General features: G+C 46.9%; 1 protein-coding gene across 1 annotated transcript in view; it reads left to right on the top strand.

Annotated features, from left to right (window-relative positions):
* The window catches only part of IFT140 (intraflagellar transport 140), a 230,836-nt gene that overhangs the window by 15,706 nt on the left and 196,117 nt on the right, over nucleotides 1-19,013 (top strand). Inside the window, exons 4-5 of the mRNA XM_024219009.2 lie at nucleotides 13,118-13,239; nucleotides 15,116-15,258. Of these exons, the coding sequence (XP_024074777.1) occupies nucleotides 13,118-13,239; nucleotides 15,116-15,258 (265 nt within the window). The remainder of the gene's footprint in view (nucleotides 1-13,117; nucleotides 13,240-15,115; nucleotides 15,259-19,013) is intronic.

Here is a 19,013-nt window from a genome sequence, read left to right as displayed (position 1 = left end):
CACCACCCTACCGGCAATGGACACCAAGCAGAAGAGGTGATGGAGGACTCTGACTGAATGGTGGACGTCCTTGCCCCGGAGGTTCCTTCTAGATCGCCATACGTGACTGTCCCAGATCACATCAGATAGCTGGGTCCTCAGCACGGTAGGGGTGGGATATTCTGTCCAATTCTATTCCCTCCCACCCTCCTTCCCCATCCCTCTTCAGGGACCCTTCTCACGAACAACTCCTCTTGCAGGAGGTGCAATCACTTCTCGCTCTGGGGCAACAGAGGAGGTTCCTCAGGAGTTCAGGGGCAAGGGGTTCTACTCACGCTATTTCCTCTGGATCTGTGAGACCTCAACACATTCATAAGGAAAGTGAAGTTTCGCATGATCTCTCTGGCCGCCATCATTCCTTCCCTGGATCCGGGGGACTGGTTGAAAGACTTTGACTTTCCACCGCCCTTGACTTGAAAGACACGTACTTCCATATTTCCATTATCCCGGCCCACAGACGATTCCTGAGATTCGTGGTCAGTGGCTAGCACTATAAGTTCAGGGTGCTCCCATTTGGGCTCTCAGCGGCCCCCCCGGGTATTCATCAAGTGTATGGTGGTTGTGGCAGCCTTCCTCCGGAAATGTCAGGTGCAAGTATTCCCTTTCCTAGATGACTGGCTCATCAAGGTCAAGTTGCAAGCATGGGCCACAGAGCATGTGTCTCTGGCACGGGCCACATTCTGCAGGCTGGGACTCATATTGAATGTGCCCAAATCCACACTGGCCCCGATGCAGAGAATAGAATTCATAGGGCTCTCTTGGACTCCACGCAGGCCAAAGCGTTCCTGCCTGAGTTGCGTTTCCAAGCACTCACGAACACTATCGAAAATCTTTGCCAATTTCCCACAACCACGTCTGGAAATTGCATGAAACTATCTGGGCATATGGTGGCCTGCACATACGTGGTCCAGCATGCCAGGTTACGCCTTCGGCCCCTCCAGGCATGGTTGGCGTGGGTGCACATGCCGGGCAGGGATGTGCTGGACGCGATAGTTACCCTCCACCCTTGCATCTTTGAGTCTCTCCACTGGTGGCTGCAACCACAAGTTGTGCAGGAGTACCCTCTGCCAAACCCCAACCTATGCTATCCCTAGTCATGGCCGTCTCGGCGCTTGGTTGGGGAGTGCACCTAGGCAATATCAGAGCCCAAGGCCTATGGTCCCACACAGAACTATTGCTGCATATCAACGTAAGGGAGCTGAGGGCGGTTTGTCTGGCATGCCAAGCGTTCCAGGCCCGCTGCAGGGTGCATTTGTTTCGGTGCTGACGGACAACACTGCAGCAATGTTGTATATAAACAAACCGGGTGGTGCTCGCTCCTCTCCCCTGTGCCAGGAAGCCCTCAAGCTGTGGGATTTTTTGCATTGTCCACTTGATACACCTAGAAGCGTCACACCTTCCAGGAGCGCAAAACGAGCCAGCCGATCACCTCAGCTGCTCGTGATCATGAATGGTCCCTCAGGCCGGACATCACTCACTCAATTTTTCCAGAGGTGGGGCTCTCCCCACATAGACCTGTTCATGACATAGAGCAACAGGAAGTGACAGCGGTTCTGCTCTTTCCTGAACCACAGCCTCGGCTCCATTGTGGATGCCTTTCACCTTCCATGGACGAGTCACCTGCTGTACATGTTCCTGCCCTTCCCTCTCATACACAAAGTCCTCCTCAGGCCTCGCCAGGACAGGGCTTCCTTGATCCTCATAGCACCAGCGTGGCCCTGCCAGAACTGTTTCACCATGTTGTTGAACCTCTCGGTGGACAGATCAGTAGCGCTTCCTGTGTGCCTGACCCTAATCACACAGGACCACAGCCGTCTGCAACACCCAATCTGGAGTCCCTCCACCTCATGGCGTGGAAACTCCATGGCTGAACCCTCTTGAGCTTCAGTGTTTGGACCCAGTGAGGGAGGTCCTGCTGGGAAGTAGGAAACCCTCCACTCGTGCCATGTACCTGGCAAAATGGAAGTGTTTTTCCATCTGGTCTCTGCAGAGGGGAAGTGAACCGCAGCTAGCGCCAATTCCCCTTATTTTGGACTACCTGTTATAACTTAAGCAGCAGGGGTTGGCAATATCATCTCTCCGGATATACCTGGCTGCCATTTCGGCCTTTCACTTGGGGGCAGCGGGTAGGTCAGTCTTTGGTAATCCCATGGTGGGCAGGTTTCTCAAGGGCTTGGACAGACTTTATCCCCAGGTATGACGGCCCGTTCCCCAGTGGGGTCTTGTCCGCACTCATGGGGGGGCCCCCTTTTGAGCCTATGGCAACCTGCCCTCTGTCCGACCTTTCCTGGAAGGTGGCCTTTCTGGTGGCCATAACCTCAGCCAGAAGGGTATCTGAGCTCAGAGCGCTGGCTTCCGAGCCCCCCATATGGTCTTTTATAAAGACAAGGTGCAGCTACGCCCTCACCCTGCATTTCTGCCAAAGGTAGTCTCCCAGTTTCATGTGAACCAAGACATATTTTTACCTGTGTTCTTCCCTCAGACCCATACCAGTAACCGAGAACTCATGTTCCATTCCCTGGATGTTAGGCATGCCCTAGCATTCTACATTGAGCGCACAAAGCCATTTTGTAAGTCACCATAGCTCTTTATTGCAATCCCAGAAAGGATGAGGGGGTTCCCAATCTCGTCCCAGCGCATTTCATCATGGATCATGTCCTGTATCAGGACTTGCTACGACCTGGCAAAAATTTCAGCCCCTCGGCTTACGGCGCACTTCATGAGTGCAGGCGTCGTCCCCAGTATTCCTGGCACAGGTCCCTATCCAGGACATATACAAGGCAGCAGTGTGGTCTTCCATCCACACCTTCACGTCACGCTATGCCATTACACAACAGGCGAGGGATGATGCAGCCTTTGACAGGGCAGTCCTGCACTCAGCAACCAGGTGAACTCTGACCCCTCCCCCAGGGAAACTGTTTGGAAGTCACCTATTGGAATGCACATGAGCAATCATTCGAAGAAGAAAAAATGGTTACGAGAGGTAGGTAACTGTTGTTCTTAGAGATGTGTTGCTCATGTCCATTCCAATAGGGGTGTGAGCGCGCTGTGTGCACGATCGTCGGAAGGTTTTTCCCCTAGCAGTACCTGTCGGGTCGGCTGTGGAGAGCCCTGGAGTGGCGCCTTTATGGCAGTGTATATAGGTCCCTGCTGACCCGCCGCTTGCTCAGTTACTTCTTGCTGGAATACTCCAACAGAGGGGAGGTGGGCAGGATTTGGAATGGACATGAGCAACACATCTTGAAGAACAACAGTTACGAGAGTTTTTTTTGCATGCTTCTGAAACGGAAATGGGTTTATATCAGGATTTCCCCAGCTTTATTTATTGGGTTTTCTATAATGCTCATTACTATTGTATCTAAGCATCTTTAAATATTAATTAATTTAACTTTACAACATATTCTGTGGTAGTATTATCACCATTTTGCAGATGTGGAAACAGAGGCACACAGCAGTGGCGTAACTTGCCTGAGGCCACCTAGGAAGTTTGTGGCATAGCTGGCAATAGAACCCAGATCTCCTTAGTCTCCAGTCCAGTGTCTTTACGATGAGCCCTCCCACATCCTTCCCCCACTTTTGTATAGTGACCCTCCCTCAAACACAGCAAAAACGCTTGAGTCTTCTTAGTATCAGTGTATTTTTAGTTGGAGCAAAGAGCAAAAAGACTCTAGTGGGGGGAAAATGTGTTGTGGAAATATATTTTAACTACATTAATCTTAATTTCTTGATGAGTTAGTTGCTCTTTTATATGGCGAAATGAGGAATTATCTATTGATATTCAATGCTGACCACTAATATTCAATACTGGATTCTGTTTTTGCCAATTCCTGAGCCAAAAAAGAAAAACGCTGTTCCTTTTGTCTATTTTCTGTGAGGTTTTTTTTGACACTCTCTAAGATAAGACACAGCTTCTCCAGAGATTTCAGCTTTTACTGTCAGTATGAATCAATGAAAAAGTGTAGATCTAATTATTGGCTGTAAAACTTCTATTATGTTTGGTGGTCTTGACAAAGAAATTGACTGATAAAAACCACAGTCGAATTGTCCATTTGCTTATAGGAAAATTGGGCAACAATGGTGAGATTGAGATTGCTGGCATGCAGAGACCACTGCCTATCAAGCAGACCAATTGTCTCATTGTTTACTTGTACTCCCCTATCTGGCTATATCCATTTATTGTTATTATTTACATAAAATCCTTCAAGAAAAGAAAACAAAATGGCTTTCTTTCCCTCTGGATATCAAAGTTGCTCAATTACAGGACCATAAGAGAATGCCTGCAGAAAGAGGTGAGTGGTATGTCTTGAAGATCGTGAGACTTGACCTCAGCCTAATCTCCTTTAAGGAGCTTTGTAGCCTAGTGTCCTCATCTGGGAATGTCCAACCCCAGTAATTCAAATTTAGGCTCCAAGAACCACTGAAAATACTTCTTAAAACTTGAGCAGCAACCAGTGAGGATCAGGAGCTCTTTATTTACATTCTAAGTACATAATACCTTGGATAACTTCCAGCTTTTGATGGCTCGATAGTATTGGAAGGGTCCAGGTGTTTTGTATAAGTATCTTGAGTGAAAGAGTTTTTATGAAACACATGGCTTTTACAGCAAAAGGCAAAAGCGTTGGGCTATTAGAACGGTTCAAAGGATACCGAAATGTCTTAACAAATAAATCTCATGGACACAAATGTCACTGTGTCATCTCCGGTTGCCATGATGAAAGCTGGCTTGGAAGCAAATTGAAGACTAGCTTGGCCTTGGCTGAGTAAATACTTTTATTCAAGAGCTCCAATCTTGTCTTCTAATTCTTTTCCACAAATATTTCCCCCCCAGGCAGAGGCTAATAAGACAATTTAGTTTCAGATTCCAGGCTTTGCTAGTAGTTGGGGAGCAAAGATTAACTTGACATTACACTATGAAAAGAAAAAAATTCTCTCTAGTAAACGTTTGGGGGAAAAAAAATATTTTTAGCCATTTTTGGCTCTTTTATTCTCGTGTGGAGCTTTGAAGTAAACCATCGGGGCACGATCAGATACATGAGGAGACCCAAATCAATAGAACATGAATGGAGTCTGGATTTATTACAGTGGATAAACCCATTTATTGGGTGGCATAAAGGAAAGGGGGGAAAGTGTGCTTTGAAGGATAAAAATCTGGTCATGAAGTGAGAGTCATGAATCTTATGCAATTTTATGCCCATTACACTTCCCCATTTCATCCTTGATGTTACTAGAACATTGAAGGTGTGGTGAGCTTTTTTAGGGGTGGAAGGAACAATCTGACTTGAAAATAAGGTGTGTCTAGTTGTCAAGCAGAAAGATGACCTCAACTCAGGATATATATGGGAGTAATTTCCAGCTGTTTTTATGCGCATCCAGGCTCCCCTTCATAACGAGGCACTTGGTTGCTTATAGAAGCAGTTGGGGGCGGAAAAAAGAAAGTAGAACCAGAAACATGTGATTTTTCACTTAGCAGACACCACCAGCCAGAACTCTGAACCACCAGTGGTCCACAGACCACCATTTGAGAGCCACAGTTTTACAGCTACTGTTTCGGGTTCTCTGCACACTTGAACAGACATCACTGCACTGGTAAACATTTGGATAATATTTTCAATGAAAAGCATGGAAAACGTATTGATTTTGTTTTTAAAAATTAAAGCTTAGATTCTGATAACATAAGAGGAGAATTATATGGTCACTTTTGTGGCTTCAGAACCATGCTATGTGCCGGACTTTAGGTGAGATGCGTTCGAAGAGCTATGTGGAAGTGCTGTGCTATGCTTTATACAAATACTACTAATCTTTCATTTTCATGAGGACTAAATTCACTTACAGTATATTAAAGAAAAAAGAATAAATCCTAATAACCCTTGTGACGTTACTGACATAACCTGTGACCGTATAGATCACTGTTGCAACCACTGTTATATATTCGCAGCAAACATTGTACAAAGGCTGTTGTGTAAGGTGTCTATGGAAAGATTATGATTTGTTGATTATAATTATGCTATCTGTATGTATATATCATTTTTGTAGTTGAAGTTATGAATATTGGCTATGTACTTGTATATCAATGCGTTTTGATTCTAAAGTAGCCTTAGGCCTTGGCTACACTTGCAGATGTACAGCGCTGTGAGTTAAACCTGACTTCGTACAGCTGAGTAGGGAAAGCACTGCAGTCTGTCCACACTGACAGCTGCCCAGCGCACTGTCATGGCCGCATTTGCTGCGCCATTGGGAGCGGTGCATTATGGGCAGCTATCCCACAGAGCACCTCTTCCCATTCTGGCGCCGTGGGTTGTGGGAAGGAGGCGTGGGTGCGGGGTATTCTGGTTCCTGTCCCAAGGCCCCATGATGCATCGCTTCGCATCCCAGAAATCCCTTTGTTTCTGTCCACCTTTGGCGCCATCTTTCAACGGTTTCTGTGCAGTGCGATCAGTTGTCTGCGGGAAATGGAGCCCGAACTGCTGAGGCGTATGCTGACTTATCTCGCCAGCATGTCACGTTTGGCTGTTGAACTATTCCTTAAGATCCAAAGTGACAGTGAGAGTGAGGAGTCCGACGATGCTATCGAGCCGCGTAACGCGTACGACACGAAATTGCTTGTGGCATTCACGGACATGCTCAGCACCGTGGAATGCCACTTTTGGGCTCGGGAAACAAGCACCGAGTGGTGGGATCACATCGTCATGGAAGTCTGGGATGACGAGCAGTGGCTGCAGAACTTTCGGATGAGAAAAGCCACTTTCATGGGACTGTGTGAGGAGCTTGCCCCCACCCTGCGGCGCAAGGACACGAGATTGAGAGCTGCCCTGCCAGTGGAGAAGCGGGTGGCTATTGCAGTCTGGAAGCTGGCAACTCCAGACAGCTACCGGTCGGTCGCAAACCAGTTTGGAGTGGGAAAGTCGACCGTTGGAATCGTGTTGATGCAAGTTTGCAGGGCCATTAATCGCATCCTACTCAGAAGAACCGTGACTCTGGGTAACGTGCAGGAAATAGTGGATGGCTTTGCACAGATGGGGTTCCCTAACTGTGGAGGGGCGATAGATGGGACGCACATTCCTATTCTGGCACCACCCCACCTAGGATCCGAGTATGTTAATCGGAAGGGGTATTTCTCTATGGTTCTCCAGGCGCTTGTGGATCACCGTGGGCGTTTCATTAACATTAACGCAGGCTGGCCCGGAAAGGTGCATGACGCATGCATCTTTCGGAACACTTGGCTGTTCAGGAAGATGCAGGCTGGGACTTTTTTCCCAGAGCGGAAGATCACGGTAGGGGAAGTCGAAATGCCCATTGTGATCCTTGGAGATCCTGCTTACCCGTTAATGCCATGGCTCATGAAACCCTACACAGGGAGCCTTGTCAGCAACAAGGAATGGTTCAACTACAGGCTGAGCCGGTGCTGAATGACTGTGGAGTGTGCCTTTGGCCGTTTTTAAAGGGTCGCTGGTGATCTCTGTATGGGAAGCTGGACTTGGCCGAAAACAGCATCCCCATGGTTATATCCGCGTGCTGTGCCCTCCATAATATCTGGGAAGGGTGAAAGCTTCACTCAGGCATGGACCTCCGAGGTTGAACACCTGGAGGCTGAATTTGCACAGCCAGAGTGCAGGGCTATTACAGGTGCCCAGCCCGGGGCTGCAAGGATTAGGGATGCCTTGAGGGAGCAATTTGAGGCTGAAAACCAGCAGTGATATCTGGTGCCCTGCACGGGAGTGAAGTGCAGTAGTTCCAATCTTTAGGAATCAGTGTTTGCTAAGCAGACTTGCAGTGCCTGTTTATTTCCTGGGCTAAGGAGTCTTTTACTTTATGCAATAATAAAGAATGTTTTCAAAGCCAAAAAATCCATTTATTGAAAAGAAACAAGGGGGTGGAGTGGGGAACAGTACAATCACAGATTCGCGTATGTCCTGTCTGGTGTGCTGTGCAGTGAGTGCTGCACTTCAGGATAGCTATACTGCATGGTGATGGGGGTTGAGTGCAGAGGGTAAGGGTCGTGGTTTTCAGGGCTGGGTGGTGAAGATACTGGTGTTGGAGGCAGCTGGTGGTGTGAAGAATACAGAAGTTGGGGAAAGTGGGTTGGAGGTGACTGGGGCACAACGGAAAGAGTTTTGGGACAAGGGCTGTAGGGGGGTGTGGCGTTTGCGCTTGCGGTACTGCTCCTTCTGCATGGCTACGAGCTCCTGGATAGCGTCTGCTTGGCGCTCCAGGATGCTTATGAGCCGATCTGTGCTTTGCTGCCGGTGCTCCGTGCTTTGCTGCCGGTGCGCTGCGTTTTCCTCCAGTTCTGTGCTTTCTCATTCTCTTTAATAGGTTGCCACATCGCTTCTTGCAGCATGTCTTCTTTGCTTTTTCGCGGTCTGTTCCTGAGTCTTTGCAGTCTCTGAGCAGGCGATAAGAGGGACGGCTGAGGTCTCAAGGTTGATGCAGCTGTATAGGCAAAATGCAACATTTAACAGAGGCAGCATTGTTTATACCAGACAGAGTAATGATTCCCCCCACACTTAAGGAGTAGAAAACACACAGGGTCTACACAATAGCATAATTTTCCCTTCCGAAACAGAGCACACATCCTACGGGAGCCTCAAAATGGTGAGTAAGGGGGACTGATTGTTTCAGGGCTGCACTGTCCTCTGGGTTTCTGTGCCTTGGGGAGAGCCAACAGCTGCAGGGGGCACCTACACTGAACACTGTCCCAACATTTTCCACAGGAGTTCGTCCTGAACGATATCTCGCTGCTGAGGGTGACCTGGGAAGCAAGGGAGGGTCTTCTACTGCAATGCGGCTTCCGCCCTGGCCTATATGCAGCTTGCCTGTGTGCAGCAATGGTCCCCCCGCCCCTCGCAGCACAGTGGCGCGGACACGTTAGCCTGGCTGGGACAAGGACCACAGTGGCTCTCCCGATAAACCTGCGCAAGCGCATTGCACACGTTCTGGATGAGACATTCGAGGAGATTACCGAGGCCAATTACCGCGATATGATAAACCACATCAATGCACTATTCCGCATCTAGGCATGCATGCCTAACCCTCCTCTCCCAAAGAGCCCGCACCGAAAAAATTCCTTCCTGAAAAAAAACCCGCTTACTGGGAACCTGCTCTTCTGTTTGTCCTCCACCAAATACCGGCCGCTGCGACTGGCTACCTTCCTCCTGGCTCGAGAAGAGCTCCTGGCTGCATGGCTCCAGGGATTCCGGGGTGTCTCCATCCGGTCCACCACCCTCACTCCCGTTTTCCTCCTCCTCCTCCTCCTCCTCCCCCCCACACCGGCTCTGAAGTGTCCATGGTGGTGCTCGGAGTGGAGGTGGGGTTAACCCCAAGTATCGCATCCAGCTCTTTGTAGAATCGGCAGGTTGCGGGGGGAGCACCCGAGCGGCCGTTTGCGTAGCGGGCTTTGCGGTAGGCACTCCGCAGCTCCTTCACTTTAATCCTGCACTGCAGGGCGTCCCGGTCATGGCCCCTTTCCATCATGTCCTTTGATGCCTTCCCGAAGGTATCGTAATTCCTATGGCTGGAGCGCAGCTGGGACTGGACAGCTTCTTCCCCCCAAACACTGATGAGGTCCAGCAGCTCGCCATTGCTCCATGCTGGGGCTCGCTTGGTGCGTGGAGGCATGGTCACCTGGAAGGATTCGCTGATAGCACTCCACGCCACGCCGGGCTGAGCAAACAGGAAGGGGATTTTTAAAATTCCCGGGGAATGTAAAGCGTGGGTCACATGGTTGGTTACCTGAGGCCAGGGCAGTAGAGTTTGAACTGATAACCAGAGTGGCTAGAACAGGCATTGTGGGATACTGCCGAATACTTCTGGAGGCCAGTCACAGCACATTGGGCGGCCACACTGGCGCCGCAGCGCTGCAGCGGCAGCGCAATACACGCTATTCCTCTCGGGGACGTGGAGTACATGCAGCGCTGCAACCACGGAGATACAGCGCTGCAAATGCCTTGCCAGTGTGGACGGGGAGTGAGTTACAGCGCTGGGGGCGGCTTTACAGCGCTGCAACCGCAAGTGTAGCCAAGGCCTTAGTAAAGCATTTGGTCAGCTTCTTGAGAAAGGAATTTTGCAAATTAAGTGCCCAATCAAGAAACACTTAACTGACAATGGATCTTGGAAGACTCCAATCCACATAAGAAGTCTACCTGGGGATGGTCAAGATAGCAATGGCTGCTGCCTGTAAAGAACTAAGTCATGCATGGACATGTGACTTGCCCATGTGATCCCAAATTCCATTTTTGCTGTAATTCTCCACAGTAAGAGGAGTGATAGCTCAGTGGTTTGAGCATTGGCCTGCTAAACCCAGGGTTGTGAGTTCAATCCTTGAGGGGGCCATTTAGGGATCTGGGGCAAAAATCTGTCTGGGGATTGGCCCTGCTTTGAGCAGGGGGTTGGACTAGATGACCTCCTGAGGTCCCTTCCACCCCTGATATTCTATGAAAGAAGTGTTCTTACACCTGGAGGAGACTAAAAGGCTTATGCCTCATCTCCATCTTGTCTTCAGTCCTGCTTTTTACTTCTGGAGAGACTTTGCTACAAATTGAAGCTCTGAACAAAGGACTGAATGACCCATCCCAGCTGTGGATGTACTCCAGAGATTTGATTTGAACCTGCAGTTTATTCTATCACTGCTATAAGCCTGAATCAAGAACTTTGCTATTACTGTATGTATAAACCTTTAGATTTTAGATTCTAAAGAATTGGCAACCGTGTGATTTGTGGGTAAGGTCTAATTTGTATATTGACCTGGGTCTGGGGCCTGGTCCTTTGGGATCGTGAGAACCTTTTTTTGTTCACTGGGGTATTGGTTTTCATAGCCATTCAACCCCATAACGAGTAGCACTGGTGGTGATACTGGGAAACTGGAGTGTCTAAGGGAATTGCTTGTATGACTTATGGTTAGCCAGTGGGGTAAAACCGAAGTCTTCTCTGTTTGGCTGGTTTGGTTTGCCTTAATAGTAAAGGAACTCCAGCTTTGGGCTGTAACTGCCCTGCTTTAAGCAATTTGTCCTGAATTGGTACTCTCAGTTGGGTCCCACCAGAACCAGCATCGTTACAACCCTTCACTGTAATTTGTCTTAATGAAATGAGATTGCAGTTTAAATGATACATTTTTATTCTGTTTTTGTTCATTGCCTAGCAGAGTGGGCCCCCAATTGCAACTGGGCACGCCAGGTACTACCATAATAGAAATAATAAATAATCTTAAAATTCCAGCTGCAAAGCTGGTATCATATGTCAGCTTTTGGGGATTGTGAATGTACATGTCATGCTGCATTGTTCCTCTGCTTCTCTGTTTGCTCCATTTTTCCACTCAGCAGAGGGTTGAAATTGATAGGTATCCAAAACTGGAGTGCTTCAGACTGCAGAATTCTTCTCAATTTCAACTCTTTGCCAATTTGCAAAAACTGGGCCAGGGTCTGAGGTTCAGCACAATACCTGTACTTGAATCATTGTCTGCCTGTATTCTTGGTCCAAATAGAACCAGCAACTCAGACTTATTTTGTTTATCAACTGTTGGCTCTCTTGTTTAGAAGCTAATATATTTTCTCTGATAAAGGGGTATGTTTTATTAAAATGCATATCTTGAGAAAGCTGTGTCAGAATTAGGGCCCAACAACTTTGTCATTGTTAAATCTTGCAATGGCAAGCATTTGATTTAAATTAGTTAATTAGATTTTGATGTTCCTGTGATTTAAATATTTATGGGACTGGAGAGGTGCTGTGGGCAGCATGTTACTGAGTTCATGCAGCTTGCGCAATTGGATCACTGTTTTGTTATCATACACACATGTGTAGTGCTTGTGAACATGCATTCACTTTTGGACACTTCTTTTCTAGAAGGAAGGAGAGCCATAAGTGGTGTTACTTATTTGATATGCATGGCCTGGGGGCAAGGGGGAGAGGTAGAAGCAGTTGTATGTTGTTTGGACAGAGAAGAGAGTAAATAAAAGCTCTGTATTTCAAATGGCTACATAATGTTGGCAGTAAACTGGTTTCAGAATGGGAGATTTCAAGCTTCACAAGCTTATAATATAAGCTCATAATAAAACATGCTAGCAGTCTTCAAATATTTGATGAGGTGAAAAATGCCAAGAAGAGTGAAATGTGGTTTTGGGTGGAGCAAGCAGGTATAATGGGAATTAAAGGGAAAGTTTAGGCTGAATATCAGAAAAAAAAACTTCTTGACAGTGAGCTCTATTAGACTGTGGAACAGTCTCGCAAGAAAAATAATGAAGGCCCATTGGTTGAGACACTTAAAACTAGACTGGATGAAATGCTAGAAAATGGGCTCTGAGGAACAATTTTGCATTGACTCCTGTGACGTGGACTACATAACTAATGACCTAATGAGTGTTTTTCTTCTTTAACTTCTCTTATGGTTCTCTCAACTTCTGAGAATGTCATTTTAAAATTTTTCTGATCCTAAAAATGAATCAGTCCTCACTATACACTCACCCTGATTTTTTTTTTTTTTTTTTTTTTTAAAGTGTTGCAACATTTCTAAAATTCTCTCTTCTGTGCTGGGAAATCCATAAATAATGACTGTGTTTCTCTGATCATGTGTGCTTTTGCTTTGCTTGCCTGCTTGGCCTTGAAAATAGGCAGTGGATTGAAACTAACAAGAGTTCTAGAGCTGGATTCTTGTTAGTTTTAGTAACCTGACTGCTCACTAGGAAGAAAAAAGGGGTATGGGGTATGATGAGTACATGCAAGTGCATGTGTCTTGGTGCATATGTGCAGAACAAAACAAGGTTGGTCCAATTGTAGACCTGCCAGACTTAGCAATGTCCTTTTCATTAAGAATGGAAGTAATTTAGGCACTTTTCCAAACAGCTTCATTTTAAATAAACAATGAAATGCCATCATTTAAAAAGTCACTTGAAGTCTTTGCCACCTCGGAAAGGGGGATAATCTTACCTACATATTAAAAAATAAAGATGAAAGGTACTAAATAAGAGAAAAATACCATGTTATCAGAAAAAGATATTGCCTGAAGTGATTATTTAATGTCCATTGAGTAGTTCATCTCCTATTATTATCTGTTTGTGAGGAAGGTCTATGTTTTTTGCAATTCTTCCAGCTTGGAGTCCTGGTTCTATGGAGACTGGACCAGCGGGGTCGAGTGCAGGGCCCCCCTTTATTGAAACATGAGTATGGGAAGTATCTTTCTCACTGTATCTTTCGGCCTCCATCTCCTGGCGAGTAAGTGAAAATGCCCCAATTGGAACTCTTCTAGACTATGTCTCTCTCTTTAGGGCTGGGGATTTCTTATTATTAGGTTTGTTGCACAGCGTTCCCATGGAAATCCAAACACACACACCTTGTAGTGGCTCCTCCTAACTGCTCCAGCCATCAGTAGTGCTTATCTGCCTTAAATGCAAAGCACAATTACCTGCTGCCTCCTATATCACCCCACTATGAGTGCCCTTTACTCTCTCTCCTACAACCAGATCCTCCTATCTCCCAGCCTAGCTCTCAGACCACCCTTCTTCTGCCTAGTCCCTAGTTTCTCCCGCGACTGCCATCCCACTGCACACACCTTCTGGCTTGTTTCCAACACCCTTCCCTGCTGATTTCTTCCTCATCCTCTGGTCCCAGATCTTCCTCCTCCCCAGATTCAGACACCCTTTTGAACCCATTCCCCTGCCAGCTTCCTTATGCATGTATGGTTCCAGGCTTTTCTCCTTTTCTTTTCTTCCAACTATCATCTCTCTTCTCTCCACCCCTTCCCCCCCACCAATCGGCACTCTTCTAAGCTCTTTTTCCCATTGCTATCTCTGTGCCTTTCCTTTGGTTCCAGGTCCTTCTTCCAGCTCCTGCTGCTGACTCCCTTTCCTCTGCACGGATCCAGGTCCCCTTCCTCTCTTCCCCGTTGCTGCTAGCTTTCACAACTCCAGCAAGCAATAATGTTGATATTTCAGAGGACTGGCAGCAGGACTGCCTGTGATCATGTTAACAGATGTGATTTATACTAAATACGATGATTTTAAATGTACAGTGGGTCCCCAGTATAGATTGGGGTTGCGTTCTTGAAAAGGGTGATGGATACCGAAATGACTTGTATTGGGGACCCGCTTGTACACCAGTGGCGTAGACAGGAGGGGGACACTTGGGTGGGCATGCAATGACAGGGGAGCGGAGGGGTAGGAGCGATCAGGCTCCCTCTCCCCCTCCTCCAGCGGGCCTTGCAGGGGTGGGGGGAATAAACGCTCTGGCCAGGGGCTCCCGGAAAATGGGGAGCCCTGTAAAAATGTGTGCAACCCCACCAGCTCCCCCGGTGCTCAGGGCTTGCCCTGCTATGCTTCCTGGCACTCCTGCTGGGGAGCAGGGTTGGGGCGCAGGGGCTTGCCCCGAGTGGGGCATGGGAATGGGGGTCGGGGGCTTGGAAGCCCCTGTGCTCCGACCCCACTCCCTGTCAGGAGGGCCGGGCGAGCGGAGCAAGGCAAGCCCCCGACACCACTCCATGGCTGGAGCTCCAGAGGTTGGCAAGCCCCCACGCTCCGACCCTGCTCTCCGGCTGGAGCGCCAGCCGGGCAGTGTGGGGAAAGCGCTGTGGTGGGAGCAGAGTTGGGATTGGGGGGGGGAGGGAGCCTGGATGTTAAGTGAGTGGGCCGCAGCCCACCCGTGGCTATGCATATCTGTTGCATATGTCGCTCATCAATAGGGGAACGTGTTCCGATTCAGATTGCTCCCGATCCGCATATCCGTCGTTTGCAACTTATAGTATAGTACTGTAGTACTGCAAACTACGGCTATGCGGGACCGACGTGAATCGGAACACATTCTCCTATTGACGAGCGACGTTATGCAAAACAACGGATAAGGGGGAGATGTATACTGGGAACCCCCCTGAATATCCTTCTATAAGCAGGAAATAATACTAAGTCATGATAGAGATTAAATCATATTGAATACATTTGAGGATTCCAATATCTCTGCTGAGCTGAGTGTGAAAGATCTCTCCATCATGAATAGTTGCCACATTTTGTTAGTGGGAATCCCCATCCATTTTTTCTGGATTAAAAAGTTCTGTGCCAAATAGGGAGCTGGAAATGAAATGCCTTTTGGTTGCCTGCAGGGACCTGGTACAGCTAGCCAAAGCAGCGGTGAGTGGTGATGAGAAGGCCCTGGATATGTTTAACTGGAGAAAAGCTGGAATCGGAGTGCCTCTGAAAGTGGGACCCCAGGAGGGGTTGTCCTTCTTCATCAGTGTGACTGATGGTAAGAAAAACAAAAACCCCAACAAACAAACCCTGCAGTCTGTTGGGAAATGTAGTCTCTTTAATGTTTTCAAAACTCTTCAGTGTAAGGTGGTCTTGTTTTCACTTGTGCTGTTGCACAGATTATTCTTAGGGGGAAATAAAACACCTAGTAAGATGAAGTGTATAAAGTCATGAAAATCCTAACATCTTCAGAGTGAGTTCTCTGTACAACATCCTTCTTCAGGACCAGTCCTGTTGGGATTGGAAGTTTTGGGAGCAGGATAAATGTTTGGAAGGGTAGTGGCTGTGATGACATCAGAAGTGGAAATAGCTGATTCCTAGTAATGTCAGAAAGAGGTATCAAAAGTTATTTTCTTATTTTGCATGAGGGATTTTCCTGTTAGAATAGAGCTGGTAGCCTCAAGCACTGCTGTAAACTCAGTGGTTATTCCATTGAAGGAATATACTCTACCCCTTTGAGTGGACTTGATTAATCACAGCCTGGTCTATGCCTGTTTTTCTTTTCAGAAAGAAAATGAGGGTAATCTGTACCATCCAAAAGAGGTCAGAACTAGAGAGAAGCTATTTTGTCCCCTTCCTTTCCAAAGATAGAAAATAATTAATACTTTGTGTGGTTGCTAGAACCAGCTAAACCACCAATGTTAAATGATGTCTAAAGCATATTTTCTATTCAAATTATAAATCTTAATATCTCCCTTTTTTTTCTTCTTTCACTTTTCCTTCTATAGCATGATGCATCTATTCAGTCTTTTTTTTAGTGTCTGTATTTTCCCTTAGACTAATTTGCTTCATGTGATCTCCCCATCCCCTCCCCCAAAATCTTTTCTTTAACATCTTTCTTCCCTGTTTTCACTTCTAGTGGATTTTTTCCCCTCATCTTTTTCTTTCTCTAGCCCAGTTGCTCCCCTCTCTCTAAATCTCCTGCCTACTGGCCCAGGACCAGAAAAGATCCTCCTTATACAGCTGAAGAGTGTTTTGAAGGGTGGGCTGGTGACCAGTAAATATGAGTGCTGCCCTCCAAAAGCAGATTAACTAGATCCCCAGAGTTGTCAGTTAATTTATGCTAATCTCCCAATAGAGTCGTGGTTCTGTCTGCAAGGCTGCATCTACACTGGCAAAAATGGGACTCCTAATTCAACACTGGTTCACCACAAGTGGTGGTAGCAATGGTGGAAACTATACTGGAGATAGGACTCAGGCATTTTGACCATCATGTAATTGGATTTGTTGATATAAAATGGCATTATTTAATTCATTTAGATGGATTACTTGAAAATAGCATTGATCAGCAATACTGGGGAGGCAGCATGACCTAGTGGATAGGGCAGTGGACTGGGATTCTGGAGTCCTGGGTTCAATATCTGATACTGCTTTGCTGGGTGACCTTGGGCAACTAACTTCCCTCTCTGTGCCTCAGTTTCACTAGCTGTAAAATGGGGCTAATGATACTGAGCTCCTCTGTAAAGTGTTTTTGAGATCTCTCGATGTCTGTTTTTTTAATTATTTATTATCTGAATAGGCAACACCATAGTGAATTCTAGGAAAGTGAAACAGTAAATGACACTGACAGCAGTTCCTTAATAGATCAAAATGGTGACATCCTTTTAGTGGAGAAGAAACATCTTTGAACAGTGATGTGTTTTAAATTCCATTTGCAGGGGAATTTAGCTTTACACTGAGAATTGTCTTTAGAGCAACCATTACAATGATACACCGCTCCACCTAGCGACAAACTCCTCATTGTGCAAGTGTGTGTGTTTTCTCACATTTTCCCTTTGTTTCTTTGATATGCTATCTAAACTCCAAATTAGGGGCCAAATTCTGCTTGCCCGACTCATTTAAATAGTTTGTTTGTTTCAGGAATATACATGTGCCATTCTAGGTAGTGGTCTCTTACTGTTTCCATTACACCTCTACCCCGATATAACGCGAGCCGATATAACATGAATTTGGATATAACGCGGTAAAGCAGCGCTCCGGGGGGGCGGGACTGCGCACTCTGGTGGATCAAAGCAAGTTCGATATAACGCGGTTTCACCTATAATGCGGTAAGATTTTTTTGGCTCCCGAGGACAGCGTTATATAGGGGTAGAGGTGTGTAAGTTAGTGTTTTGATAATTATTGAAGTCTAGCTTTAAATCCTATCTAGGCTGACAGCAAACAGCTTCTCAGACCAAGAGCTATCTTTTCAAAAAAGAAGAAATTAAAATAATTTGGCCACTTTGGGTATATTTATGCTGTAATCATGGGGTGTGACTGCATCTTGAGTAGACATACCTGCTCTAGCTTTAATCTAGCCACAGCTTCGCTGCTGTGGTACCCAAAATAGCTAGATTAAAACTAAGTTTAGGTACGTCTATACCAGCTGCAATTACATCCCACAATTTCAGTGTAGACATATCCTTTAAGAGATATGTTTCTTCTTTGAGTGCTGTCCCTGTGAGTGCTCCACTTCAGGTGTTGGTGTGTCCTGGCGCTGTTGATCAGAGATCTTCAGTAGCAGTGCCTGGTCGGGGCGCGTGTGCTCAATAGCTGTCTCATAGCACCATTGGCGCCTCACGTAGCGCGCATACAACCCAACCCATTCAGTTCCTTCTCAACCATCCTCAGCCTGAGACTGAGCTCTGTAGTGGTGTTGAAGAAAACCTAGAAAAGAAGTAGATAACATTAGATTGTTTAGGTAAGCCTCAGTTTGTCGTAATTAGTTGGTTCACTTAGTGTTAAGTTTCAGTTAGTCTTAGTTAGACAGTTCATTCCTCAAAAAAATTTTTTAAAAAAATCCTCCATTCTGCCAGTCCCAAATTAGCGCTACGAGGGCTGTTAAAAATATGCCTGGCTCCTCAGGTTTTTAAAGATGCACTTCGTACAAGGAATCAATACCTATTTCGGATGGGCACTCACTATGCATTCACTGCTTAGGTGAGTCGCACATATCACAAAAGTTCGCTCACAGCAGTATTCTCAAAACTTGAGTGAGGAGAGACAGATCTCCGACTTGAATTTCTCTATTAAAATGAGTTTCTTACGCCTACTTGAGACCCCAGATAACCCTCGACAAGGGACTCTCAGGGCACATCCTCTGTGGACAGAGCTAGTACCCTTTCCTCCACAAAACTGAGAAAATGGCCACATCTTCCCCAAACAGAGAACCATTTAAAAAAACCGGTCTCTGGTGAGATCTCTACCCACGGTGCCAACCTCAGGCAGTGTGAGTATCTTTGAGGCACCAGGCGCTTCCGGCACCCTCCATACCGGGACTTCTGCCAGCAGGGGAAAGGAGTCGAGTGGTAGGCACAAACCAGCCTCCTCCTCCACGGCACCAACTATTCCTATGAAGGACACAGTACCACAACCTTTGCCATTGGCGATGCCCCCTCTGCCCGCACCGACTTCATCGGAACCGTCAACAGAGAATTCAAGGGTGGCACCACTGGCACTGACTAAGGCCACATACAAATGAACAGCACCGACCAAGCTACCACCTAATGTGTCAGCACAGAAAGACACGACATCAAAAACAGCAGCACCGCATCCTCTTACACAGAAAGTAGACATGGAAGTAGTGTCTACCCCCAGATCTCCGCTGTTCGGCACCGACGGCTCGCCAGTACCAACGGCACTGGACCAGCCGGAATCCCCCACTGCTCCACCATTTTCAAGCAAAGATGAGGATGACCTTGAAGAGGCAGTCTTCTCATCAGATCACTCCTCACCGTCAGGCACCAGACCACCAATGTCCCACAAGATCAAGAG

This window comes from Terrapene carolina, unplaced genomic scaffold (genome assembly GCF_002925995.2).
Source record: "Terrapene carolina triunguis isolate 2854851 unplaced genomic scaffold, T_m_triunguis-2.0 Scaffold67, whole genome shotgun sequence".
In the NCBI taxonomy this organism is placed as follows: Eukaryota; Metazoa; Chordata; order Testudines; family Emydidae; genus Terrapene; species Terrapene triunguis.
Note: the sequence above shows the minus strand (reverse complement) of the source record. Positions and strands in the feature narration are given on the sequence as shown.